The sequence below is a fragment of the Pyrgilauda ruficollis genome, unplaced genomic scaffold (genome assembly GCF_017590135.1).
Source record: "Pyrgilauda ruficollis isolate IOZ18807 unplaced genomic scaffold, ASM1759013v1 scaffold60, whole genome shotgun sequence".
Classification (NCBI taxonomy): Eukaryota; Metazoa; Chordata; class Aves; order Passeriformes; family Passeridae; genus Pyrgilauda; species Pyrgilauda ruficollis.
This window is the reverse complement of record NW_024527711.1, coordinates 5,076,299-5,104,161: the sequence shown is the minus strand read 5'-3', so window position 1 is coordinate 5,104,161 and position 27,863 is coordinate 5,076,299. Positions and strand designations below refer to the sequence as shown.

At 47.4% G+C, this 27,863-nt stretch overlaps 1 protein-coding gene across 5 annotated transcripts in view; it reads right to left on the bottom strand.

Moving 5' to 3' along the window:
* GAB2 (GRB2 associated binding protein 2) overlaps window positions 1-27,863 on the bottom strand; it is a 93,880-nt gene that overhangs the window by 19,758 nt on the left and 46,259 nt on the right. For all 5 annotated transcript variants that reach the window (XR_005956487.1, XM_041483633.1, XM_041483634.1 and 2 more), the window contains exon 2: window positions 21,028-21,328. Coding sequence is in view for 4 of the 5 variants with exons in the window: in XM_041483633.1 (XP_041339567.1) it covers window positions 21,028-21,328 (301 nt within the window). In the remaining variant the exon portion in view is untranslated. The remainder of the gene's footprint in view (window positions 1-21,027; window positions 21,329-27,863) is intronic.

Sequence of the window (27,863 nt, the reverse complement as noted above, 5' to 3'; positions counted from 1 at the left end):
CAACCAGGATGGGAGATCCCAAACCCACACTGCCATCAAAAACAGGGGTGCTGCACCCAAAGTGCCCCTCAGGAGCCCCATCTTGCCACCTCCTGAATCAGCACCAGGAACTGCCCATGGCACTCTGCTTTGGCCAAGTCTCTTTGGGCATGGTGAGGACGACAGGTTGGTATTGTGCTCCCATCCCAGCATGAAGGTCACCCCTGGGGACAACTATGAACTGCACGGCATTGGGGTCCCTCCAATAGCTCTGAGCTGTCCTCTCACACTATCCCTGCAGGCTCTGCACTTGCCATTGCATCAAAATATCATGGCAAGGCAAAATACACCCAGGAGTTAGAAATAACACTGATTTATTTGTGCTAACACAGCCTGAGGGGAGGGATGGGGCTGCACAGAGGAGACAGACCCCAGCAACACCCCAGGGCACAGCAACTTCAAATGACAGCACTTCAGGGAGCCCTGGCATTCTGCAGGGGAGAATTAAGGAGACCTTAATCTTTCCCCAAAAATCAGTCTGATTTGGGGAAAGTGGAGAACACAGTGCAAAAGACGCACTCATTGAAATTAGGATGAATTACTACACGGTTACTCCAACCACATAAATGAAAATGGGGGATGAAGGGGGCAGGAGGCAATGCCTGGTAAAAGCATGTCACTTCCCTGGGGAAAGCCTCTCTATTGGCATCCTCATCGATTTTCAAAATGAATTCCCAGCTTGCTTCCCACAGCGACCCGGCCACTGAGAGCATTAGTGGGAGCCAATTCAGGACTCACGTACTCCATTAGGTCTGTAAGATGAACTCCGTAATAGTAGGTGAGAGATGGATTGCTTTGTAGGGCTGGGAGGGTATTGCAAGGGCTGGGAAGATAAATCCTGTTGAAGGAGACTGCCAAGATTGGTCTGGATTTTTTATGTTGTGGGGTTTTTTGGCACTAGAATAAAGGACAGCTCATGTGTCCAGGTCACACGCTGACAGCGGGTCCTGCTGGAGGGCAGGAAAGGAGGCAAGAAAGGAAATCATGGCAGAAAAATAGTATTTGAAGACTAGCACACGCCAAGGGAAAAATCAGGACACCACATCAAGTTAAACACAGACAGATCCCCATGAGAGTAAGGCACAGAGGATGAATACGAGACAGAGATCCCAAAGCCATTTCAACTTGCCATGCTGCAGCACCCAGCTGCCAAGCAATGAGGACAAACACCCCTTTCCCACATCCCTGCAGTGCTCTTACTGAACAATCTCCATGGGATCCCATCTGGATGCCTCCAGGCAGCGGTCCCACCCGCATCATGACCAAAGATACTCAACTTGAGCTCTCCACAAGCCAAAAAGAATGATGATTCTCAATCCCTCATGGCCATCCACCTTGGGGCCACAGATAAACCCAGGTCCCTCCATTATTTAACAGCGCAGACGTAACCCTCTAATCCTTTGGCTTGATGTTGGTATCTTGAATTTATGCTGAGGGAATGTATCAAGTACAGCCAAGGAGGGATAAGATCCTGTGCAGTTCCTACTGCCATTCCCAGGGGGGACAGAGTTAAAGTTATGTAGTGGGGCCATGTGGGAAGTGTCATCTTAACCCCACGTTTCTTGGCCAGTTCTCCTCCGAGTTTGGGGAATTGGACTCTCACGGTCTGGAAAAGGCAGTGTTGGACGCCCACAAGTTAAAATCCAACGTCAGCAGCACGATTTACACAAATACATCTTGCTGGGCTCAGGCTGCAGCTGTTGAACTGGTCCCTGCAAGAAGCCAGCAGCTCTGTGGGGACAAACCAGCACAGCCCTGCAATACCCCATGATGTCAGTGGCCTTTGGCTGAAGGCTTGGAACTCACTAGTCCAGGTTAAGATACACCTTTTTGTCCAGCAAAAGGTGTTACAGCAAAGTGAGGAAAAAAAATTGGAAATCCATCCTCAAAGCAAAAATCCACAACTGTGAGCACAGCCAGCAATGGGATGGACTAGGCTGGGAGCCAGGAATTTTTTATGAATGTTTTCAATCCCCCAAAGCGGTAATTCCCTCCTTGTTGACAGTTCTGAATTCCCTTGCTCAGAGCACTCGACTACTGCTATGTGCACATAGCTTCACACAGTGTTCCTGGGCTTATCTGAACAAAATAATAACTCAGCCTCCTTTGGAAATTGTTGCTCTGAATGTCCTTTTCCACCGGAGCCGCAACGTCATCCTTCCCCGCCTGAAGGCTGGGACTGCAACTCCCTGTACCCTCACATGATGCTGTGGATAAATTCCTGTGCTCCTGTTGACCACAGCAAAGGTGCCAGGCTTGCGTGGCATCCCTGAGTGGCACAAAATTCCCATGATCCCCAACGCCAAACAGGCAAGGACTGGTCCAAGAGCTCCACAGATAAGAGCTCCTCAGATTTGTTCTGGCCACAAAGAGCCTTGGACCACACTGCTGACTTTGTGCCAGTTAAAACTTGTGTCAAATGAGACTTTCTTTATCAAGGGAATAGTAGAAATCTACTAGAAATAATCCCAGGATGGCACAGGGCAGATCATGCTCATGCACCATCGTATTCCTCACCCTTTGGAGCTTCCATCATTTATTAGCAAAAAGAGGGGGAACCTTCTTCATGGGAACGTCCTTGCAGCCCCACTTTTGTTGCCAGCTCTCTCCTCATGGACAAATACCAAGAAATAATTAAAACAAGACAAACAACCCTACCAAAACAACCCATCCACATGCTTCTCCTGGCAGGAAGAGAACAAATAACATGTCCAGTGGATGAGTCAACACATCACAGCGCTGCCAAGAGTCCCTGGGATGCCATGAGGATGAGCATGGCACCCGAGGAAGGTTTATTTACTGAGCTTTCCCTATCGCCTCCAAGCTGGATGGCATTTGGAAAAGCTGTTGTCAGTCTGAGGATGCACTGGCAGATCACTAAAGGTTTTCTCCAGCAGGTTAGTGGGACACAGCATCTGATCTGGATAACTTCCCCTCTCTTTCAAAATGGAGATGTCAAAATGTCTCTGTGCATGGACACAGGCACCCCAATTCTTACCACTGCCTGAATTTTGGATGCCAAGCAGGGGCAGTTGAGCTTCCCAAAAGCGAGGACATGGCACAGCTTCATCCCCGACCGCAGAAGTGTTGAAGAGTAGAGAGACAACAGTGACATAGGGCTTTTGAGATTTCCAGTTTCTGATGCTCATTTCCATTTGCTTTGGGAAACTGGTCAGGACAGACTGGCCAAGGGAAAGGAGGAGCATCACCCCTTTACAGACAAGGACCTGCTGCACAGAGGTGCATGGTTTCACTTATACAATTTCACTCATCTAAATGACACTTAGCCTATGCTAGTTTCCTTAGGTTTTCTCTACAGAGAACAGTGAAATCTCCCAATTATTTAAGCATTTGACACAGGATATGGAGAATTACCTAATAAAGAGTTATGGGAGAGACAGTGAGAAAAAGATGACAATAAATAAACTGCCTTTCTCCATTAGTATCAGTGCTGTGCTTGCATTTGTATGAAACAACTGAAAAATATTGGCAAAGAGAGCATTTGCTTCGAAGAAGCATGGGAAACAGGGGAAAATATCACAGTGCTGGAGAGTGAGTGAGCAAGAAGAGAGGGAAAGGAAACTGACCTCAAAGCATTATATAGCTCACTTATTTTAACAGCAATCAATTCTTTGAAGGACGAAGGGGCGGAAGGGCGAGAGACAGAAACAGAAACAATGCAATGCTTCCCAGTGGAGAACACAGGTTTGCTTCTGCAAGATGAGGCTGTGCCCCAATTCCCATCCCTGCCCTGGGAATACCTCCTGGTGACAGCAACTCATCTCTGTTTCATACCAACATGTCCTGGACATGGCGGTTACCATCTGAAGTGCAAATCTGCCACTTGATGGTGGAGCTCAACACTCATGTCAATACTCGGAAGTTTAACATTTGGCCAGACTGGGACGCTGGGTGTGCACCTATTCATTTTTGTTAAAAGGGTTTCAGTGCTTTGAGATAAAAGCAGATGAAGGTGGATGCTCACAAATGTGGCTTATGTGTGCTCTTGAGCATCCCACATGGGACACCCCCCATATGAGAGCCCTGGAGTGGGACACTGACCCACAGCTAGGGATGAAGGACAATCCCAGGGTGGCAGCATGGGCTGGGCTGAGCCTTGTTTGCTGCATGGAACTAACCTCATCTTGCTCTGCTTCACGGATCATCATTTCTGATACACAAAACCAATCTGTTGAGGGGATGCAAAACCCATCTGATTAAATGGTATAAAGAAAAGGCTGGAACAAAGGAAAAGGGCAAAAGATTATGTGGTGTAACTGTAAAAAACACAAAGTACTCTCAAGGTGGGTATTCTTGCCTTTGTCAGGGTAAGTATATAAGGTGGCAAACCCAAGGCAAAAGGGATGTGTAGAATTAGCTGCTTTCTGTCAGTGGGTGGCACATGTGATTCTGGCAGATGCCAGGGGCACCCTCAGCAAGTCTGTCTGGAGGTACAAGCAGTCTGTGGAGGCCAGTGCTGCAGGACAGGGTTGAAGCTGTTGAAAACGAAGAGCTATAGAAAGAGATGACATATTTATATGAGAAAAAGGGTTTTTTTTTCCCCCAGAGGCAGACTCATGATGGCCCAGGATCAAACCAGCTCTCTTATTGTGTGACATGAAGCTCTGGCATCCTGTTTCGGAGGATTGCACTGGATATTATTACTGGTTATTATAACTGGTTATTACTATTTATGATGATGATGATGACTAATAATTTTGGCACCTCCTAACCCAGTTTTCCCTTGGAAATCACACTAGAGCAGTCCCACCCAAGCACTGCGGTCCAACACGTCATCAAAAACTCCAGAAGCTGATGCACAACTCACTTCCACTAGCCCAGGAAAAACTTGCTTTTAGGTCCTGGAAAAATTTTTTCTCATCCTCTTACCATTCACTGCAAGCAGTATGTGGGAACTTCTCCTTGCCTGCGCAAACATGAGTGCATGCCTCACTTAGCAGGGATGGAGGAGAAAGAATGAATCCTGGTCTAATCCCTGACAGGGCTTCTTAACAGCCCACCTTAAATTTTATAGCCCTTTTTATAGACAGTGGGAGTGGAGGTCTTTAATGTTCCAGGAGAGCAGAGAAGAACTTTCACTAGGAGAAAATGTGAACCCATTTTGCTTATGCATGATTTAGGACCATTTCTATTCAAGGCAGCGCACAAGAGGCCCAAATATTTGCACTTTGTATTATAGAAGAACTGCCATTCCTGGCTCTTTACAGAAGTAATTTATTTCGATCTCACCTTACCTTGGGGGAAGAAACATTACAACTCCCAGTTTGTCGGGGAGTCAATAAAACAGCAACACGGTTATGGGTCTGCTCTACCATTGCTCAGCAAGGCAACGCTTGGAAAAAAAAGAGCACCCCCAAATTTCTCCTCTCAGAGTCTCCTTCTTCATGGGTACAGTTGCACTCATGCATACGACCTAACTGCAGGAGTTTGACTCTGTTTTTCTCTCCTCTATATAAAATTAATGCAATTTTTGCTCTGTGGGTGGTATTTTAGCTGATGAGTTAAAAGGAATGGGAGGTGGGAGCTGTGGTGCAGGGGTAAGGGGTGAAGATGAGGACAGGTGGCTGCAGTAGAGCTCCACATTTCTCACACAGCTTCAGGTGAGCCTGTTATGCCCAGCCCTGCAAAAATCCAGAGAGGAGACAGAAGAAGTCATTAACCCTCATGGACACAATATTGTGTCCCTGAACCAGCCACAAAGCAGCCTGGAAAGTCAATGCAAGCAAGAATCAGTCCAGCTCCAGAAAACATGCTCGTTGGGGTGGAGAATGAAACTGGTTTGGTTTTTTTTTCTTGCTGGAAGTAAGCTTCCCTTTTTCATCTCTTCAGACTTTTCTCTCAAAACAAGCCTATCTGCAACAGTTTTCCATGTTGTTTTTTGTTTCTTTTTGTTCTCTTGTTCTTCTTTTTTATTCATTTAGGAGCACGTCCACATACTGCGATCACCTGAAGAAATCCTGAAGGCGATGCCATTCTTAAAATATTAGAGGGCAAAATGCAAGAAGCAAAAATCTGTTATAAGCAATGGGAGGATTTTACCTTGCCCAGCCGCTCTTTTGATATGTTCTGCAACACCAGCACTCCAGGAAAAATGCAAACAGCTCAAAAAGCCATCTTGGATTTTTCTGCCCATCATTAAAAACCTGAGTCCTGCCTGTTAGACAGTCTATTAACAGTGCTCAGTGGAAGCAGAGAAAGAAAGGATCCTTTCCAGCAAGCTATTCACATTGCCATGAGGTTAAAAATGCCTGTGACCCCCAAAGCTTTATGCATTCAGAAATCAGGAGTTCACATGCAGTGAAGGTCTTCAGTACCAGTTAAAGCCCAGAGGTTTTTCTCTTCCTCTTCTTTTAAGATGCAATGATGGCAAAAGGACTTGGAATTTATTCCCTACACATCGCCACAATCAAATAATATGCTAATGCTATTAGCATGGGACCTTGCATGGCAAATGACTTAGACTCATATTCTCTTTCAAAATACTAGAGTTTCATTTAAATTGGTCTCCACAGCAACCAGAAATGAACTGGAATAACGTCGGATGGAAATTTTCATGTCTGAGCATGGCAGACAAGGAATTTTGCGTCAGGAATTGGGGGGAGAGCCATGAAAACAGCCTGATCCCACCAGGGTTGGTGGCCTTGTGCTGGTCAGCTCCTTCCCAAACAGTCAAGTAATGGAAAATGCAAGGACAAAATTCACCTGCACATCCAGGAGAACACCAAAGCATCCTGATGGAAAAAAGATGACATTACATGATGTGGCTCATGTAGAGTGAAGCCTGAGCAAGTTTTCTTGGTCCTCCTTCCACAGATGCTTTCTAAGTGGCCTCAGAGCAGACACATGTGACAACTGGTTTCATGACAACTGGATCCTGAATCAGTTCTTGTCTGTGAAACTCAAACCTGGCTGTTTGCAACTGGCCTGAGAGAACCAAGCTTCTCATCATGGGCCACACTCCTGTATCTCAGGGTTGTACAAGCAAAGACCAGGAAGAAAGTTTTTGTTACTGGCTTCCCCCTGTTACAACAGGAAATGCTGCTGCTTCCTTTATCTCAGCTGCTCACAATCTCTCCATGGTAAGCACTGTCTTCCATGAGGATCTAGGATGCAAAGCACTTGCAGCATTCTCTGACCTGTGCCCACCAGCTGATCACATGGTTCTGTTCCATTGAAAACACACCCCAAACCCATTTGAAAATGAGCTGTGCCACGGCTGAAAAGCTGCTGGTTAGAAATTAGCTCTAATTTCCCAGGAAAGTGTTTTCCCAGATGCTGTACTCATCTTTCCTGCACTTGTTCCACTCTGTGGTAACCATTACATCAGCAGGCATGGTGTGATCCTCATCCTGGTTGGGGCTTCTAGACATTCCCCTAATCATAAAATGAGTATTAGCAATGTGTCCCACAAAAATGTCTTTGAAGCAATGTCAGAAAGTGGGAAGCATCTTGCTTGAGAACGGCTGAGAGTTCAGGCAATTAAAAGAAAACAACTCTGACCAGTCTTTTGATTCTGTTTGTAATTATCTGAGTTCTGGTGGGTGTTAAAACATCTGTACTGGTTTGGCAGGGAGTGGGGAGCACAGCTTGTGCCAAAGGCAAGAACTGGCGTGGGCTGAAAGCAGTGCAATACTTTGGAGTGGTATTTGCACTCAGAAATGCAGGGCTGGCAGCTCCTCCCACAAGCAATTTTGTGTTAGGGTCAGTGCCAGTAGTTTCCCTGTCCCCACATTCCCCATCCACCATGGCTTGAGCCCCCATGGGACCACCCCAAGAATGAGTTGAGGGTGGCTAAAGGAGATGCAGAGTGGGCTGGAGTCCTCAATCCCAGTAGGCTTAACATCCTGATAGACTTTGATCACTATCAGTTCAGCTCCATCTTCAGTTCTTGTTTTTCTTTTCCCTTTGCATGAGTGTTTCCACCTGGACACCCTCCATCTCCCTGTCACATCTGGTCATGTACAAGCAAGTCCCTCCCCGCTGGATACTTCTGCACTGAGAAGCAGAGCAAACTCCCAGCATGGATGTTCCTGTTTGAACCCTGTGCACTAAAGCACGGGCTGGTTTTGTGATTATTTTTAACACACAGCAGCAGTAGAGCTGCCTTTAGTGGAGCAGTGGAGCGTAATGTATAGCTTGGTCCTCAGGAGACTCAGGTAAGGCAGATTTATCACAATCTCCTTCACGGTTACAGTTCTGGATTTTGGCATTCATCGGGAGACTCAGGTACAAAACATCCACTGGCATCCAAAGACCATCCCTGCTTTGATTCTTTCTCATGGGTTGGGAACCATCCCATGGCCTTACTCAGCATTTCCTCATCCTCCTCTTCCTTGCTCAAACCAGCTCACAGTGCGGTAAATCTGCTGCTTCTGGCACTCTTAAAAGCCAGAAGCACCAGATGACATTATCCCCTTTGCAGGTCACCCATCCATGCACCCACCACAGCTGGAACCAGCATCCAGAGCAAAATCCACATCTTTTTGCCCGGTGCCTCGCCCGGTGCCTCGCCTGGTGCTTCATGCTTGGCTTAGGGCCAGCTGAAAATCTTCTGCCATCTTCCAGCTGGAAAATGCCATTTAATCAAAATAGGAGCTTGCCAAGGGATCATTTGAAGCCAGAAATTACAAGAAACCTTCAGAGAATAAAAGTGAATTTTAAGTAAAAGGGGAGAAGGTCAAGGTATTTCAATTCATTCTCATCAGAGCAGATAGTTTTTTGGGGGCAGACTGCCCCTCTTCAACTGAAAATCATCATGATGTGCTTTTTAGATGTGAAAGTGCAATTCTTGTTTTTTCCCGAAATTCATTCAAATTCAGAATGAAAAGGTGTGAATCAAAATTGACACTGAAAGAGTATGGAAATGAAAACCAGAGGGAGTGAAAACTAAGATGCTGAATTTTCACTGCCTTTGAAAGGGAGTTTGTTTTGGGCTTGTCACCTGCTTCATTTGCTGCAAGAACAGCATTTCCCCAGATTGCTCTCACTCCATATAGGCAACTTCTGAGCACTCCTTCTTCCTCACAGGAATGGGATTTATTTAATTTTTGATTTTAATTACTCATGTGACACATGTCTGAACTTAGTGTATTTGGCTGCTGAGATAGATCTGGGTGAGATCCATCTTCATCCTTCATCTACAGGATGAAAAGTGGAATGGTGACAAATAGACAGTACATTAGACCCATTTTTTTCCAGAGATTCTGGGAAGGATAAGCCAGGATATAATGGTTTTTGGCTACAACCACGGGAATGCAGGGACTACTGGGACTAGACCAGACTAGAAGCCAGCCTGCTCCAACCTCCCAAGCCCAACTGCTCTGGAGACAGCCAAGAACATCAGAGGGACCACTCATGCAGCAATGCACCCACAGGGAAAACCCATCTGTGCGTCACCTTATTGCCCATAAGCCTTATTAAAGCAAATATTTTAACTTATCTAATACAATTGAGGGCATTCTTGCAGTCACGGCAGTACTAATTCTTTGAGCCACTTTATCTGTAAAACAAACCACGGCATCATACAGCTCTGTGAACACAGGGTTGGCCTTCTCTTCAGATGGTGCCACAAGACACCAGACCAGCAGCATGTCTTCTCATCACTGAGATGAGAGTGGATCTTTTAGTACACAAAGCTCTGTTTGCCCAGGACTTGGACAGCACGGATTTATCTCCATAAAAATGTTACTGGCAGGCAGAGGACAGGGTGGTCCTTCCAACATCGTGCCAAACAAACTCAAAGCATTTCCAAGCCTGTGTTCTCGAGTTCTTCCTAGAGGTAGAAGAAACGGTGGAAGTGAGTTTCTGGAGCATAAAAAAACAGTTTCTGGAGCATAAGAAAAACAACGGGATCTCAGATGCTCAGAAGGAGTTATGGTGATGGCAAAGAGGAGATCTAACAGTATTTAAAAACTGTAATAAAGCTGTAAAAGCATGAATGAGCTCCAAATGAAAATCACAAATCCACCTTCTCTTCTTAGAATCAGGAGGAGGAAGAAAAGCCAGAAGAGTCAATGAACTGGGATTGAGATACTTAAAAAAAAAAAAAAAAAGACACCATAGTGCTTTCTGCGGAAAACAGTCTTCAGCTCTATCAGGAGTTTTTTTCAGACAAATCTCAAGAGATGATAGTAGCATTTTCATAGGATCATGGATTACCTTGGATTGGATGGGATCTTAAAGACCATGTAATTCCAACTCTGCAACATGGGCAGGGACACCTTCCACTAGACCAGGTTGCTCAGAGCCCCATCCAACCTAGCCTTAAACACTGCAGGCATCCACAGCTTCTCTGAGGAACCTGTGCCAGTGCTTCACCACCCTCAAGTAAAGAACTTCCTCACAACATCTAGTCTAACTCTCTCCTCTTTTAGTTTAAAACTGTTCCCCCTTGTCCTATCCCTATCTGCCCATGTAAAAAGTCACTCTCCCTTTTTTTTACAAGCTCCCTTTTTGTTTTCAGCTGGAAGACCATGTGTTGACCAGGTTTTGACCCTAACACTAATCATCAAAGCAACCATCAAGTAGCAGAAAGATTCATCACAGAATTTATGGATTTCAAGTGGGTATTTGAAAGACTTCATCATGACTCACTGGAGAGCAATATGAACCATCATGGCAAGCCAGCAAAAATAATTATCATCGTAAAAGCTTTATATCAAGGTTCAGTCTGTGCAGAGCACACTCAGGCTGGAGGGGAGGGTTTACACATACAGCAATGTCAAACAAGGTGGTGCTTGGCAGGGCAGATGATCGGCCGGGAGATGAAGGTGAGGATGGAGCCACAGGCAGAGCAAATGTCTTTCACGACACCTTTACAGGAGATGAAGTATTTGCAAGTGCCCAGACACCTGCCCAACGCTTCAAAAAGAGGATTCATTGTCAGTTGTGGGGAAAAAAAAAAAAAAAAAAAAAGCAATTGCAATGAGTCACTCCAGCTTACTTTCAAAAGCAGCGGCGCATGAGCACAGGGACAGTTTGGCAGTGAAATGATGGAAGGTAATCATACCAAAACTTGGCACAAGCAGCTGTGCTGGCTGGGATGGGATTAGGTCATGTGGAACTGAGAGAGCACATGATGAAATTTTTGAGGTGAAATGTTATTTTCCATTCTAATAAACAGATATAAAGGGTGGCAATCAATCAAAGGTGCAAACCAGTCACATTCCTCGGCATGTGACAACAACCCAGTAAGTATGAAAGGAAGCTACATGCCCAGTAAGTGTTTGAGATGAGCTTTAGTTGGATATTAGGAAAAGGTTTTTTACCCAGAGGGGTCCAGGGGCAGCTACAGCAGGTCAGGACTGTGTCCAGCCAGGTTTTGACTATTTCTAAGGATGAAGACTCAGGTTGGTGGGTTTTGTTGACTTTTATGGAGGGCTGCACTTATTTTTTCACACAGCTTTAAGTATTTGCTTCATCCTCTGTGGCTTAAAGTGACTGTAAGCATGGAAAAATGGTAAAGATGGTCCTTGGATGCCTCAGAGAAATCGTAACTCCCTTCTGTGTCTGAATCCCACAGAGAAGCAGCTGGGGGAGTGGGGAACAGAAGAGATAAAGAATATCTAATTTTCCTGGACAGCCTCATTTTTAAACATGTTTTTCAGAAGCTGTGGCCAAGTGTCCTTTTAAAAACCATTCCCAGCTTGGAGGGAACAGGCACCACCACTGATGTGCCTCTGGCAGCAAATGGCTACAGGCAGGATAAAAGATGCACCAAACACATCTGTACTGTGCCCTAGTGATGAATCCTTTCAAGCAGAGGCTCCCTTTCTGCTCAGGGCTTGTGCAGCACCTGGCATAGCAGAAGACATGTTTCCTGGCTACATCTACGCTGCAATGGACCCTTAGAGATGTTCTCAGCCTTCCTGGAGGGAGCTGGGACGTGGAAGCAGGGCATCCCTGGATCAGGTGTAAGCCCCACAGCCCTAAGCAATTGCCAACATTACAGCTCTGGTATTGTACCACAATAAATAAATCAAAAATATGTTTGAGGAGCAGGCAGTAATTATAACTGAGGCACAGAAACCGTCTAGGGAAGAAATGCCATCTTTACAGATAAAATCAGTAATAAATGCTACTGCATTCATAAATAAGAATCAGTCTGGAAACAAACCCTGACTGGTGTCATGGAAAGTTCACAGGAATCGACAGCTTCATGTCTCCTTCCTGCTCCATGTGCCTTCACTTGGAGGCTTTAAAGGCTTTAGAAAGCTTTCCCTTTGCTTAGGCTTGGTTTTAATTGGAAATATAAAGCAATACAAACCAGCAAACAAATAGGCATTGGGATCTGGGAAATGAAAGTCTAAATCTGTCCTGGCTTTTATCAGGTTTTACAAAGCAGTGCACAGGGCATATAAAACCAGGTCCCTCTCAAAGCTTTGGAGGGAACAATGGGAAATGTATGGAGGGAAAAAATGGGAAAATACATTTACGTGGCAGGGGGGAAAGTGTCACATTGTAAAAAACTGCCAGAAAATTATCCTTTGCAAAGGTGATTTTTTCCCCTTGTCCAACCTGCTTGCACTTGCATTTTGGGGTTCCCTGTCCATTGCATTTGCCAGCCTGGTTCCTATGTATTGGGCATCACCTGCAGATCTGTGTCCTGCCCTGATGCCTGAGAAACTCTGTATGCACAGATTCATGGCAGCTCCATGAATGCCAAAGTGCATGACTGGGACACATGGGCTACAACAGTCCCAAGACCCCTCTGGGAAATATAAATGCAGGCAAATCTGACTTGAGTTTCCTCTTAGTTGGCTGACACCCAAAAATGCCTCTCTCCCTCCCTCTCTCCCTTGGTTCTGCTCAGACAGTGTCACTTCACTCCAAGTCCATCAGCTGTTTTTGTTTCCAAGGGCTCTGCATGGTTTTGTTTTTTGATGCACTACTGATACCGTCTGCCACGCTCATTTTTCCACGGTCAGTAAGTCACCCTAAAAATTCCTCTGTGCCCATTAAACTAACAGAGCTCATCTGACAGGGCTCATAGCCATATAAGCCAATTACAAAACAAAGAATTATGTTAAATGGGTTTCTGATTCTGGGTGCCAGGCCAGGAGACAGTCCTGCCCAGGGCTGAGATGTGAACTCAGCTTGTCAATCTCTGCTAGAAAACCCGTGCAGGAAAGGCTGGGCAATGCTTTTAGTGCCAAAAAACCCTCAAACCTCTTGAACTTCACATTTCTTCCTTCTCTCCCAGCTCAAATCCCAGCCTCAGCTCAGCTAAACCAGTGGGACTTTGGCCAGGAAAGGGCAGGATTTTCCCCAAAGGCCCCAGTCCTCCAGCTCTGTATTTATCTTCAGAAGAGGCCAGTTGGATACCCTTGAGCTGGGCGCCAGCTGGGAAACAGTCAAGAAGAGCTGGAGTATTTTGACTGTTGGTCCTTTTTGAAAGCTGAGCATAAATTTTTTTTATTGCTGGTTGATGGTTTTATTATTTGCAGCGAGATAAGAGCATTTTTTGTCCTATAAACCTTGTGCTCCCACAAACAGCTGCATCCTCTGCCAGTTCCCATCAGTCCTGGGTATGGTCAAGGGAGGCTCAACAAGCACTTATCTTCCAGTAGACTCCCTGGGTGGCAGAGTTATGGGTTTGCAAACACAAGGCTCACATATCTTCTAGGTTTTTTTTCAGTTCTACCTCTTCAAAACGTCCACAGTCACAATAACAACATCTAAATAAGAAAATGTTAGAAATTCCTAAATTTCCAAAACCCAAACAGTGAAGGAAGCCTTGGTCCAAGCACTGCAAATGTCAGAGATTTGATTACATCAGATGTCCTGAAGCCAGAGGCCTGGTTTTCTAACTATGTAGATACCTTAAGACCCTTTCCCTTGCTAAAAACTTCTGCATCCTTGCCTCAGTCCTCTTCTTGGCACCTATATGGGCAGGAAACTTCCTCCTGGTATCAAGGACAGTGACCACCACAGCAGTTTCTGGGAACCCAGCACCCTGAAGAGCAGAATACAGCAAGAGGAATAAGGTATGGAAGATTACCAGGGTTTGATTGTTGTCTGGTGTAAATGAAATTATGAAAATGAAATCATTGAAGAGCCAGCCTAATAGCAAAGGCCTGACAGCAATCCCGAGACAGGTGGGATGAGTTTTAGTACAAAGGGGACACCTGAGCTCATCAGTCCTACCTCCTTGGAGAACCAAGGGAAAGAAATGGCCACTTTCAGGGTGCAAATGACTAGCCTCATTCTAGACATATTTTTTCATTTTTCTCCAAAGAAGTAGACAGACTACAACCACCCAAACATGCCTCACTCTCAGTGCCATCAGTTCTCTCTCCAAACTGCCAGGGGAATCACAGCAAGGACACCCTGACCAGCTGGTAAAGACCAGCAAGGATCTCCCCCTGTTTCTGTCATCTAGGAAACTAATTCCAGGTCATTAGTGGTGTTCTGCTCTTCAGCAGACTCATCAGTACTACAACTAGCTTATCTCCAAAGGGAAAGAGGGAAAAAGGGGGAAAAAGACAGCAGGCAGCTAACTGCTCTCAAGCTGCTCCTTTGTGCCAATACCACTCCATCTCTGGTATTGTTTACACAGAAATAAAAGCTGAATAGTGTCAGATCTTAAAATAACTTGCTGTTTGTGGAGCAGGAAAACCAGGGTCAAGGAAGTTTGGAACAAATTTAAAGTGGCAGGAAGGCTAAGAAATGAACTGTGACTTTGGCAAGAAGGTGTCTGCATGCACCTGAAGTTTAACCATGAGCCTGGTGCAAAGTCAGTTTGGGCCACCAGGTATCCCCCACCTATTCCAGCGAGGCTGGGTCAAACCTGGGGCTGAGATACGACATCTGCATTTGTCCTCCAGAGTAAACCTGCAGCCACAGCTGCTTCCTTGTTAGGAACACTCAGAACATGGAAGAAAAGGATGAGGGAGGGGGTTCTGATCCAAATGTCCTTGAGGTGTGCAACCAGTGGATCTAGATGTGACATAGGTGTTTTAAAAGAGGGAGTTCCTTGACGCTGAGTGCTGAAAGTATCGATGGGAACACTGAGGAAAAGGCTGCATCTGTATGTACAGTGGGACAGCAGGTCAGAGTACAGGGCTCAAGAATCCACATTCCTGTCCCAACACAAGCTACCTCAAAATCCAAAATGGGGCAGGGGACATTAGGTCTTTGGGTAGGTGAACAAACATAGGAAGGTGAGATATCTGGAGAGAATCCTACCAGATATGCCTGTCCATCCCATGGTCAAGCTCAACTCAAACATACTCTTGTTCATTGCTTGTTGTACTGTCTGCCAAGGGACAGACTGGCCTCCATGTGAGCTGATGTCCAAGTACATCTCATACCAGGGCTTACAGATGGAGTCAAGACCAATTGACTTACGGCAACAGAAGCGAAAAAGTCAAGTGGTACAAGAGGGAATAAATTTAAACTGACAGAGGGCAGGTTTAAATTATATATTAGGAAGACATTATTCCCTGTAAGGGTGGTGAGGCACTGGCACAGGCTGCACAGAGAAGTTGTGGATGCCCCATCCCTGGAAGTGTTCCAGGCCAGGTTGGATGGGGCTTTGAGCAACCTGCTGTAGTGGAAGGTGTCCCTATTCACGGTGAGGGGTTGGAGCTGGATGATCTTTAAGGTCACCTCCAACCCAAAGCAGTCTATCATTCTAGGAAGTCATGAGGGCACAAGGCTCCACAAGGGGCTGCTTGCTCCATTGCCCTTAGGTGGCAGTGCTGCCTGCAGATCCCAAAACAATGCACACCAGGGCCTGGGTGCTGTCAGGGACTCAAGGACACCCCCACATATCCCTCCTTGGCCCCATTTCTCATCCCACATGCCTCAGCCTCTGCACGGTCCCTGGCTGGGCTGTGAACTTCCTCCACAGCAGAGAAGGAAGGAGGCATGTGCTAGGCAATATAGCAAGGAAGTACCCAGCAGTCTTGTGTATTTCCCCTCTGCTTTGGTTCTTCCTGGCCATGGGAGAGGCAGTGGTGGCAGGAATGCAGGAACTGTCACCTTGCACATGCTCCCTGGTGCCCTGCTCCTGCATGCAGGAAGGGGGAACACTGGTGACTTGGGAGTGTTTGGGAGAGGTGGGTGGTATGCAATGTTCAAACCTGGTTTTACTCTAGTCTTGCAGCCCACAGCCTCTTCACAGAGTTTTAGGCAGCTTCTGTTCTCCTAACAAGTCTTCAGGGGTCTCTCTGTTGTTTTCTTCTCTGGTGCATCTTGAGCTCACTTTATCGGGCAAAAACCCAGCTGCAAACCCAGCTGCAAGGAACCAGTGGGGCTGAAGGTATCATTTGCCTGTTGCTAGGAAAAACATGCTTTTGGGAGAGAAGTGAGGAGCGTGCAAGACCAGCCAGATGGGCTCGTAACACAGACTGGCAGGCAGCAGGCTGGGTGACAACCAGCCTGTGGCCCATGTGGGACCCCCAGACAATGCAAGTCAAGTGAGAGCAATAAATTTGCTCTCATGGGTTGGAATGGGGCAGCTGGTGGAGGGTCTGGGGCAGAACCAAGCCAAAGACACGCAGGTATGTGAGGTGCAGATCTCACCAGTGTGAGCAGAAAGTGACTGGTATCCAGAGGGTGATCCACTGAACTGCTAGAGTGAGCATGTCTGGGTTGAAGGAGGAAGGAGAGATGCATCTCCATTGAACTTTAATGCTCAGCCCTGACCTATGTTCAGCGAGACATTGCTGGGATTGCTCCCTGTCATGATGTAAAATACCAACGCCATGCCTTAGAGATGGAGTGGGGAGTTAGCCAGAACCCAGAACTGCCCTGGACCAACTCCCTGACAGAAAGCAGAGAAATAAATAGAAGAAATTAAGTCCCAGATGGACCAAAAAAAAAAAAAAGAAAAAAAGAAAAAGATAACATGCCTGGACTGGGTGGGAGAGGCCACTGCTGCCAGACACAACCCACCAGGGCAGGAGCCCAGTGCCATCCTTTTCCCACGCCTTCCTCACCCTCTCCAAGCAGAGGGAGCTTTCAGCTCCAAGCAAGGACATCTACTTACACACAGATATTCCTTTCCCTGGGTTTCATGTCTGCCTCCTCTAGCACAGGGGCATTAATGATGTGCATGAATAAGCTTTTAAACTTCCACCCATGTTTGGTCAGCATCCACAAATCCAAGCCTCTGAAAGAGCCCCTTTTCCATGGAGAAGGTATAAGAGGAGCTCCAGGGAGATACTGGGGGTGGCACAGTAAATTGACATAAAGTTAATAAAGATATTGACTCCTTCAAAATAACTAATCCTTGCACAGGGCCCCTGCAAGGACATGCTCACTGCATGGGCACACACTGGTTTGTGAGAAATTAAACTACAGGCTGCTGTAGCTGCACCTCTGTCATACTGGGGATGGGACAAGGAGGGGTTTTGGCTGAAGCATCAGCTTCAGAAAGGGTTAATGGCACATGAGATATGTTTAGGGGGATTTGGTATTTTTTTAACCTCAACAAACAAAGCATATGAGAAAATCCAGTTCACAGCTGAGCCCTGGCTGCCTGCCCACTAGGGCAGGGAAAATGCTGATGGTCTGAAACACCCATGTGCTGGCCTTTCTCATGTAGCCTGTGGCCCAGGGTCCCCGGCTGGTCTCCCCCCATTGTATTTGGATCACTCAAGGTGGCAGCAGTGCAAACTGCAGTGTAAAGGCAGCACTGACACAGGAGCAAATCTACTTTCCTTGAGCATGGTCAGCTTCCTCAGAGACGCAGAGGAGCCGGGATCCTGTGAGGTTCCGCTTGTTCAAAAATCGTAATTAGCTCTCAAAGTAAATAGGTGTTAACAGAAACAAAGAGCTTTGCCACAGTCTGGGTAAACACTTTAGATTCAATTTAATTTCCCTTCTCCTGGCAGATGTAATCATGCTGCTCTGCAATTATTTTCAGGTCGGGGCAGGGAACAAAGCCACTGGGACGGCTTAGCTGAGCAGCTGCTCCTTGGGACAGCCGGCAGGACCCTCTGCTTCACTGACATTCATGTCCCTGAGGCTGAAACGAGCTTCCTTCCGCTGAACCAGATGTATAATGCAGCTGGAAGCAGCAAACCAGCAATGAGCCATAGCATGACATTAAACCGCCCTCAAGTCCAGCCTCCTTAATCCTGAGAGTCCCACTGTCTAGACAGGACATGAAGGACTAATGTGAAAACCAAGTGACAGAAAATTTACACTCTCCCGTTGAGCTGCAAATGGAAAGAAGCACCAAAGGATGTAAATCTGTTTGCCTTTTAATTGTTGGGCCTTTTGGGAGCACGGGCAGCACCTAAGCACGGTCCCACACTGGTGCAGAGGGTTTGCATCACTGCAACTCCAGGTTGTCCATTTGCTTACTAAATCATGCTTACTAAATCATGCTTTTTTACCCTGCCTTTTCCCTACTATCATGGGGAGCTGGTGCAACAGGCTTTTACCCAAACTGCCCCAAAAGCTAATGAGTTTGTCGCCCACCACCACTGGGTTATAAGCAAACCAGTGACCAGTGCCTGGGGCTCAGCTGATGTGGGGGTGTCCCTTCGAGGAGGCAGTAATTCAGCATATGATGGCAACTGCAGTCAATGTGTTTGCTGGTGATGGAGTGTTCCCTAGCTGGGATGAGAGTACAGCCCAGCTGGGAACAGCCTGGCTGTGGGGACAGACCCAGCAAGGCTTTCTGGCCAGTATAGAGCAGTCACACACCCAGGAACAAGTACAACCAGAAAAATGTGCACAGTGGCTTCCCTGGCAGTTCCTGATCTTGTTCCACCACGCTGCCTGTCTGCTGGGAAAAGGAGATTTAGTTAATTAATTGCTACAATTAGCATGGAGCTATTCCTGCTCGTGATGGTTACCTTTTCCTCCCCCTTTTTAGTTCATCCAATTACCAACTCATTCATTCTCCAAGGCAGAGGCCACAACAAGGCCCAGAGAAGCTTGAGGATGAGGGGAGGAAGGTCCAAGAAAAAAATGCCAAGAGTCCCAAGCTCTGTTCCTACCCAGGAACTGTCTTAATCTCACACAAACTTTTGTTCCTCTCCCATCCATCCACCCTTGACTTCAATGAGGTGATGAAGAGGGAGCACAGCACAGCACAGCACAGCACAGCAGAATTGCAAACATTGCTACAACTGTTTCATTACTCCCTCCAGGTGACAGCCCATGAAGGATGCACCCCATGATGAGCTTATATATACCAAGATGGACAAGACTTCTAACACCCATCATGCTCCAATGACCCCTCAACTTCTTCACCCAGCCTCAGGCCATGGATTCTTCAAATGAACATTACCCACTTTGGGAAACTGATGATTTATTTGCCATTACTTAGCAGGGATGGTGAAGGAAAGGTGAGCACGGGGTCACCACTTCAGCAAGGACCGAAGTGAAGCACCAGCCCTGAATAATTCATGCTCCCTCTCTGCTGCAGCATCTGGACACATCTGCTGCATTTGCCGTTGCAGGCTTTTTCTTGGCTTACTCAGAAAATCAAACTTTGGCAGCTGGGTTCTGTTTCAAGTGGGTACTTTCCCTACAGCATTAACGAGCTGTGATTCTGTTACAAATAGGGATTTTTGTTCCTCTTTTGCTGATGTCACTCCATGATCCTGCAGGGAATAGCGCTTGGATCTCTGCAGCCTGATGATCCCTGTGTGCCCTTTGGGACAGACGTACTTGCAAGCGGGAGATTGTTTTTCCTTTTGCTGCCCAGATTTATATTTCACTGAAGTCCCGTATCGATCCCACTGCTGCTGGGCTGAAAGCTCATTTTACTAAATGAGAAGAAAAACAGTTCCCCCAGCTGAACACACGCAAAATGGAAAATCCTGCAATGAAACAGCTCTTAAAAAAGGGGCCTGAACAATTCTGCTGAACCTGGAGGGCTGCACTGCTGACATCGGAACGGTATGCAATTCATTTAGCCTGACCTTTCCCTGAAAGACCTGGCTGCGACGTTATCAAGGATCCTTTCTGCCACTTGTGCACCCATTGCCAAGGTGACATCCTGTTTCATGCGTCAGTCAGTGAAGAGCGCATCCGCGCTGCTGCGATGCTTTGTTTGCTGTCCTGCCTGACAAGCTCTTGGCAGGGGTTCAACTCCTGCGGATGGCAGCTGCTCCACGAGGGACCAAAACAAATTCAAGCTGGACATTATCATGGGGAGTTTCATGTAGACAGAGCACAGGCCTGCAGTCCCCTGGATGAGACTGGAACATGGATGAGATGAAGCAAAGATACCCAGAAATGCTACCTCGTATAATGGGATGGGCAGTGACTGCAGAGCTGCACCCCAGGCTCACTCCCCCATCCCATCTCACTCAGGATTTATGTGTGCCCTCGTGGTGCTGGGAAAGCAGAGGCAGCTCACCAGTGCTTAATGCAGAGGCTTGCCCAAGTGCAACTGAGTGTGGATGGTGGAGCACAACTCAGACAATAGGTCCTCTCCCTGCACATAAACTACCTGGAGTTTTCCTTCCACCCTCCCAGCCCTTTCCCTGAGGGTTCCAGGAAGAGATGGGGATGCAGGTCCTGAGAGTATGTCTGTCCTCCACATGAGAGCCTGCCAGCAGGAAAAACTGCAGTGGAGTGGGAAATGGTTCCAGTAAAGCTTCTCCCCCTACTCCATCAAGGGATAGAAATGCCTGAGCAAAGGGGATTTTCACTGCTGGTTCCCACCATTCTCAAGGGGATTTTGGTGATGGATAGGGACAAAGGCTGCAGCTTAAAAAGTCCCCAAACACCACCAACTTCTTGTAAGAGACTGAAAGGTCTACAGTTATGGAGGGTAAAAATGACTGGCTCTCACAATAGCCAAGACAGCTCTTTAGATGTCAAAGGCAGGAAAGCCTCATGAAAGTTTCCCACATGCCCATCCATTTCCCACTTCAGGCCCCCAGCCTTGTGGCAGGCTACACCCTCCTCCTACAGGTCTGATGTGAAAGAGGCTCAGGGCCCACAGGAGGACAGGAGAGAAGATGCTCTTAGCAATGGACCTGTCTCTCATGGTACCTGTGTTCTCCTCAGACTGGTTGAAGCCACAGATCTGGCAGATGCTGCGGACCCATTTGTTCATGTCGTCCTCAGTCTCAGCCACCAGGTAGAAGGTCCTGTCGCTCGTCTTGATGTCGAAGATGTAGCTGTCTTGCAGCTCCTTCTTGTTGAAGGTGAGGCCTGCGTCCACTTGCTCGCAGAAATTGAGGTTGATGACACGCAAAGGTTTCTTGGAGTGGTCATTTTTGTAGTACTCCAGGACATCGGGGTCACCACTCATCCGACCGCTGCGCAGGACGAACCAGCGCTTCTTCCATGCCTGAAACCAAGACAAGAACAAGCATGAACCCCACTGCTGATCTGTGAGAGTGAAAATCCACTGCTAGGCACAGGGTGACAGAGAGGGACACGACACTTCTCCACCATGGGGTGCTCTGGGAAGCTGCTCAGGCATACCTGCAAGAGGTGCACAGACTCAGCTCACTTCTTCAGTTGGACACTAAAATGCAGGAGAATTAAATACTGAAACAGCATTATAGCATAAAATGATCCCAAAAGGTGCCAGTCTTGAGGCTCAGAGGAACCTTGCTCCTACCCTACAGCCCAGACATGCTCCCAAGACCCAAATGCCCATCTCTCTGTGATGTGGGATAATCTGTGCAGTGGCATTACTGGCTCTTGCAATGCCAAAACGCATTCCAGCAGCTTGGAGGCACTGAGGCACTTTGGATGCAGCACCCTGGCTGCCCTAACCTTCAGAGAAACCCCTGAGAGCATGATAGGATGTGTCTGCAGATACTGACCATGCCAATCTCTGTTTAAATGCCAGAATAGAAAGGCCAATGAAACCAAAGGAGAACTGGTTTGTTTTTTTAAATATCACGAATAATGCCAGGGAGACCCATGGAGAATCCCAGCTTCATTTGTTTTTCAGCATCCTCTGCTCCCTGGCATGTAGGCAACTCCTTAGCAAAGGAAAAGGTTATCATTGATTCTTCCAAGCACTGCTGACAGCAGCTCCTGGCCAAACTACCTGCGGAATGGACTCAAGGGGTTGCGGAGTTTGAAGCAAACCAGCAAAACAAATGTCAGTCATCACTCCTGGCCCTGAGAGCTGCAGCCCTGCTGCCCTCCCCACGCCAGGCACATCTGGGAGCCCACAGGAGGGGGAATATCCACAAGGATAACGTGTTAAAGGCTAAAACTGAAATTACAGGGAAAATTGTGTAGGTGTAACCACCCATCCCATGAGGTGAGCAGAGTGTTTCTTTGGATGTGCTCTGTGTGAGGATCATGGCACCTGTGGGAGGGATGAATGGGGTTGAGGGACCACCTCCAGCTGCCCCCCTTTGCAGAGCTACGCTCCCTTGCAGAAGCCTCAGCTGCCATGGCCTAGGGAAGGGAAGGATTACATCTAAACACAGTCCTTAAAACAGCTTGCTCAGGGTGTCTTTGAAGGCAGCAAAGGTTTGAGAGGTGCATGTGAATAAGCATGATGTTAATTGTGACCAGCGCTCCTGAATTACCTGACACAGACTTCAGTTTGTACCAGAGGATGTCAAGGGAGGAGATGTGAGCCCCACCATCCTGCCCTGGCTCTGACAGTGGTGCTTTTTAAATGAGATTTACCTTATTTATATTTTTATATATAACCAGCTTTGGACTTCTGATGATTATAAGAGGTTGGCTTATGAGGAAGCACACGATATTTCTAAGAAGGAAGAACAAACACCTATAGTAACCCAAGAGAGGCACCAAGGCAAGCACTGTGCTGGGTCCCTCATGATAATGCCCAGGTACTGAGCACAAGCTTTACATACTGGTGGTGGGCACGTGCTAGATCTCAGCCAGCCAACTGCACCAGGATCCCATGATTTTTGAGAATTTCATGGCTGAAATAATGGCAAGAAACTCCTGTGGTGTTTTCCCTGAACAGTCTGATTCAGACCATACTTCTCAAAAGCTTAAAAATAGCTTTTGTTGGTGTCTTTGAGATTTGTAATCAAATTAGTTTTGCACTAATTCTCAAAACGGCTCCTGGTGCCAGGAAAGCAACTTCAGTGCAATCTTCCAGAGGCAGCGAAGCAGCAAATTGCTTAGCAAGAGGACGTGCAAGGCTAGCAAATTTTGGCTTAATGTCACCCACTTCTCATCAAAATGGATGCTTTTGAGTGACAAAATAGATACAGTGGAGCTGTGTCCATCAGGGAGGGAAAAACCAATTTCATCAGGCAGCAGCAATAATTTACTAGTTCATCTCCTCAAAATGGATCACCCAAATCATTGGAAAACAAACCTATGAACATTTTTTTCCTAGTTCTGGGTGGTAAATGTCCCATTAGCTTCTTCCTGTTAGTACTGAGTCATTTCTTTGCAGCCACCTGGCAAGATTAAGACATGGGCATGCATCAGTGAAGGGACTGCAAGAAGATGGAGTTGTGCAACCACATGAACCTGAATGCAGACGTTCAGCACCAGTTCTTGCTTGTTGTTCTTAGCTTGTTGCTTTCCAACCATCTGGAGTCCAGTCTTGCAGCCTCCCTTCATGGCTGAGACACTGCATTACAAAACCCACAAAGTGCACAAACTAGACTTTGGAATTTAGAGTTTACATGGAAAAAACAGAAGGAAATGCTGCAAGCAAGACAAATGATGCTACCACGACCTCTCCTTTTATCACCAGTGTGAGAACACAACTCCTCCAGTTCTCTTTGGCCTGCCTGGTAGCAATGAAAGGTGCCACACAGTCACGATCTGGCAGAGAAAACAGTGTAACATGCGGAGTCTGGTTGCTTTGGTTAAGTTTTAGCATAGGCTGGTTGCAAAAGAATGGGTCTTGCAGGCACAACATTTCTGGGAAAGCTTCAGGAGGTGGAGTACCATTGGAGGGTGGGAGCACTGGACAAGGCAGGAGTCCCACAAGCTTGGGAAGACCACCCTGTCCATCTCTGTGTGGTGCCCTCCTGATGACAGTCACTGGTGTTCTTCTAATACAGCTTCTGATCCAGAAAAAGAGCTCATGGCAGCAGTCTAAGGAGCGCCTGTCCTGGACAGGTGGCTGCAGGCAGCACAGCTGGAGGCATCTCCCACCACACTTCGCCACAGCAGGACCAGCTGTTCCTGCCTCCCAAGATCAGCTTCCAAGCCAGAGGAATAAGCAATGATTGCTAGAAGAGAGTGGAAGCAAACAGTAAAGAAATAGACAGGAACCTCCTCCTTATTTTTGTGGACATTTTCTCTGAATTTTTGAGTGCTGGGCTCAGCAAGCGTATTTTATTTCTTCCCTGTGGATTTGCTATGCCTTTATTGGGACCAGGGCTCAGCTTGTGTTTGCCAGGCTGTGGCTGCTTTTGGGGCATCTGTGTTGGCACTAACACAGCTTGCTTCAACATGCAGCAAAGGACATGTAGTTTGAAGCATGCGGCTTATCCTCCTGGGACACCTATTTCCTCTTTCAAAGCTACCAATACCACCCAAATCTTCTACATTTAGGCTTCCCTAGGATATCACTTTTCTGCAAGAGAGTGGTTTGAGTGTCTACTGACCAGCAGCTATGACAGTAGTAAGATGTATGGGATCCATACGTGCGCAGCAATCTGATGCCAAACCAGGGGAGGATGCAACTCCATGTGAACCTAGGCACTCCTTCCAAGACCACCTTCTCCCAGCATGAGGCTGAGATGGTACACAGGCATCTCATCCTCCACCTGAGTTTTCCTCCTCTGCTTATTTCTACCTCTTCACAGCTCTTGTGAAGCCCCTGCTGCCATCAGTCTGCTCCTGCCAAAACACAGTGCCTCCCTGACACGTGTTGTGAGCCAAGGGCTGTGTTTGTTTAACAGCTTTACAACGTTGAGAGGCCAACAGCTTAACAGCCATAAAATGCTGCTTTGCAGCACAAATTTCCAGCTGTGCGGTCCTTTGCTGGCATCAGGTTCCTTCACGGTTAAATTACGGCTGCCGAAGGTCCTTAATGTCACTGAGAAATATTTTGACACTTGGCAAGTACTTCTTTTAAAGACTTGTTTGTTAAAAAAAAGTGCCCATCATGCTCCTATTGCGATGTGAATCCTCCTTGGGCACTGAGAACAGTGGCTGCTGCTCAACTTTTTTCCACCTCAGTAGTGCAATTTACCTCAAAAGTTAAAGTTTACAAAACGGAGCTCTTTCCAGCTGGATGCTTCCTGGAGCTGGCTGTTTTATGGAGAGCTGGGCTGGCAGAGGTGAGGCAGTGCTGCTGGGTTCACTAGCTGAGTGTACTTAGCAAGGATGTTCAGGGGGGCTCAGGCAGTGTTTGGGACCCTTCCTGGTCCAGAAGAGCCAAACCAAACAGGTGGCTGCTCTTGAGCAACTGAGATACCACCATGGGAGGCAGGAGATACCATCCCACCGCTCCAGGAGTGCGATCCCTCATGTCCCCCGTGGCTGTCCTGATGGTGCAATGCTGTGACAGAGCTGGTGGCATCAGGGTAGAGAGCTCAGAGAATCTGGGGCCTCCAAGTGCCTAATAATCCATATGTTTTGACTATCATCCCAGAGAGAGGTTTTATTAACTATGGTTAGAGAGAGGGACATTCAGACAGCATCTTCCTCTCTGCCCCCCTGCTCTCTATAAAGTGAACACAGAGATCCAGCCCATATGCCGTTTCAGAAAAAAAGAAAAGAGGCGAGGAAAATAATAATTTAAATATCAGTAAAGCCAGGTATCCATCCCCAGGGAGCTTGCCAAGTGTCACAATCATGAGAAGGAAGCAAATAGTGACAACATGGAGAGATGGCTCTTGGTGGGGCCTGTAGGAGTGGCCCACCCAGTATTATCTTAGCTTGGAAGTGAGGAGTTTGAAACACAGACTGTTAGCTTTGGGTTGAAAGGGATGTTCTTTCAATTAGGATCAACTTCTGAGCCACATCTCTCTAACCTGAAACACTAATATTTTTAACACCACACCCTCATAGCACATACAGGGAGAGAAGAGAAGAGAAGAGAAGAGAAGAGAAGAGAAGAGAAGAGGAGAAGTACCTGTTTATTTCCCAGGAAATCTCTCTGTCCTGTTCCTTCTCCCTCTGACACCAACTTCATGCCCACCAGCAGTGCACACCAGCAGCGTGAAATAAACCTTCCAAAATCTGACCTGACACAAATCACAGGATCTAATCCAAGCTGGCAGGCAGGATGAGTGACCTAGCCATGACATCAGGCAAATTTCTCACACCAAGATGAAGCTGGGGACTGAGTGATTCAAGCAGGAAACCCCACAGCAGGGCAAGCAGGTGCTTGTGTCCCAGATTTGCCCAGAACCAGAGAGGCCCTGGGTGCAGGATGGCTCCTGTCATTGCCTCTGTGGCCACCAGCTGCCAATGGGGGTGCCATCATATCCACAGAAAGCCAGAAGTCTGTCCCAGCCACACAGTTTTCACTCTGCAGTGCAGATTAGTCTTGCACCCCACTGAGCACGTTCTCCCTCTGGCTCCTTTCACATCTGGTGTGGCAGAGAGGAGTTCACACTTTAGGAGCATGTGAGAAAGACCACAACACCTGGAAAGGTCTCACTGTTCTTCCCATTCACTGTGTCACCATGATGTCCCCTCCAGGCTGCCACCACTTTAGCCATCCTGGCAAGACCACCCTTTCATCCTGGGAAAGGGGGATAGAGATGACGGAGGAATGCCGAGAGCATGTTTTGGGTGGTTGGGTCCTTCAGTGGTGCTACTGTTTTTGCCATCTGCAAGAATTACAGCTGTTGGACTCTGTAACCCAGCACTGGGGCGGATCCTGTCCTGCCCACCCCTCCCCACAGCCCTGTAGCAGGAACACGGTCCCCTGTTGTGGCTGGTGCTACCAGCATCAGCCAGTGAAGCCCCATACAGGAGGATTGCAGAATAACCTACTGGTGACCTGTATAATAATGTTGTCTTCCTCTGTGTCCCTGGGGGCTTTTTATCTCGTCTGATAGACAGGAGGATGCTGGTTTTATTATTCATGCAAGAACACCTCTCCCCTCCCTGTGTAAGTGTTAACTCAGAGGAAATGTGGCTTGGAAGTAGATTTGTAAGCAGCAAGAAAGCCCCCTCTGTCTGCTCAGGTAACGTTTGTGCTCACTGACTGCCCTCACACAGCCCCAGCATCCCCAATTCCCAGCGCAAACAGGAGCTCCCTGAGCCCCACTCCTGCCCTTCCAGATCCCCCCGTGGTTCTCCTTGCCCACTGCCAGCTCACAGCACCCTTCCATACGATGCTGGGAACAGAGAGATCCCAACCCTGCTCCTCGCAGCCTTCAAAGGCATGGAGACTGCTCCCTGCTCATTGCACTCCAGCCGCGGCCGAGCTCACGGTGGGCTCATTATCAGCCCCGCTCCGGGGGAGCCGTGACTGGCAGCGCTAATAACACCACGCTGCAGCTGCAAGACCTGCGGGGCACAGGAAACCTTGCTGGGGTACAAAGAGCCTCTTCCTTGCTGAGGAACAGAGGGAAGGCGATGCAAAAAAACCCCATCCCAGTGCATATCTCAGGCTGTCAAACTGACCTTCCCTCCCGGGATTTTTTTTCCCACTCCTGGAGGTGTAATTAGGCTTCAGAGCACACGCGGAATCACTACATGTGACATCCACCCAAGGGCAGCAGAGCCAGCAGGAGACGTCGAGCATCACTCACGGCTGGGTGACAGGGGGTTTCAAGGAGGTGAGGCACAAACACAGGCTAAAGCTTATTTATTTGTAAGATCATTTAAAAAAACATAAGCTTCACGAACAGCTCCTGCCATTTTTTTGCTACCAGGGAATGTCTGCATTTTTTTGCTACCAGAGATGTTTGCTACCAGGGAAGGAAGGGTGTGGGATGGCTTGGAGCTACAGG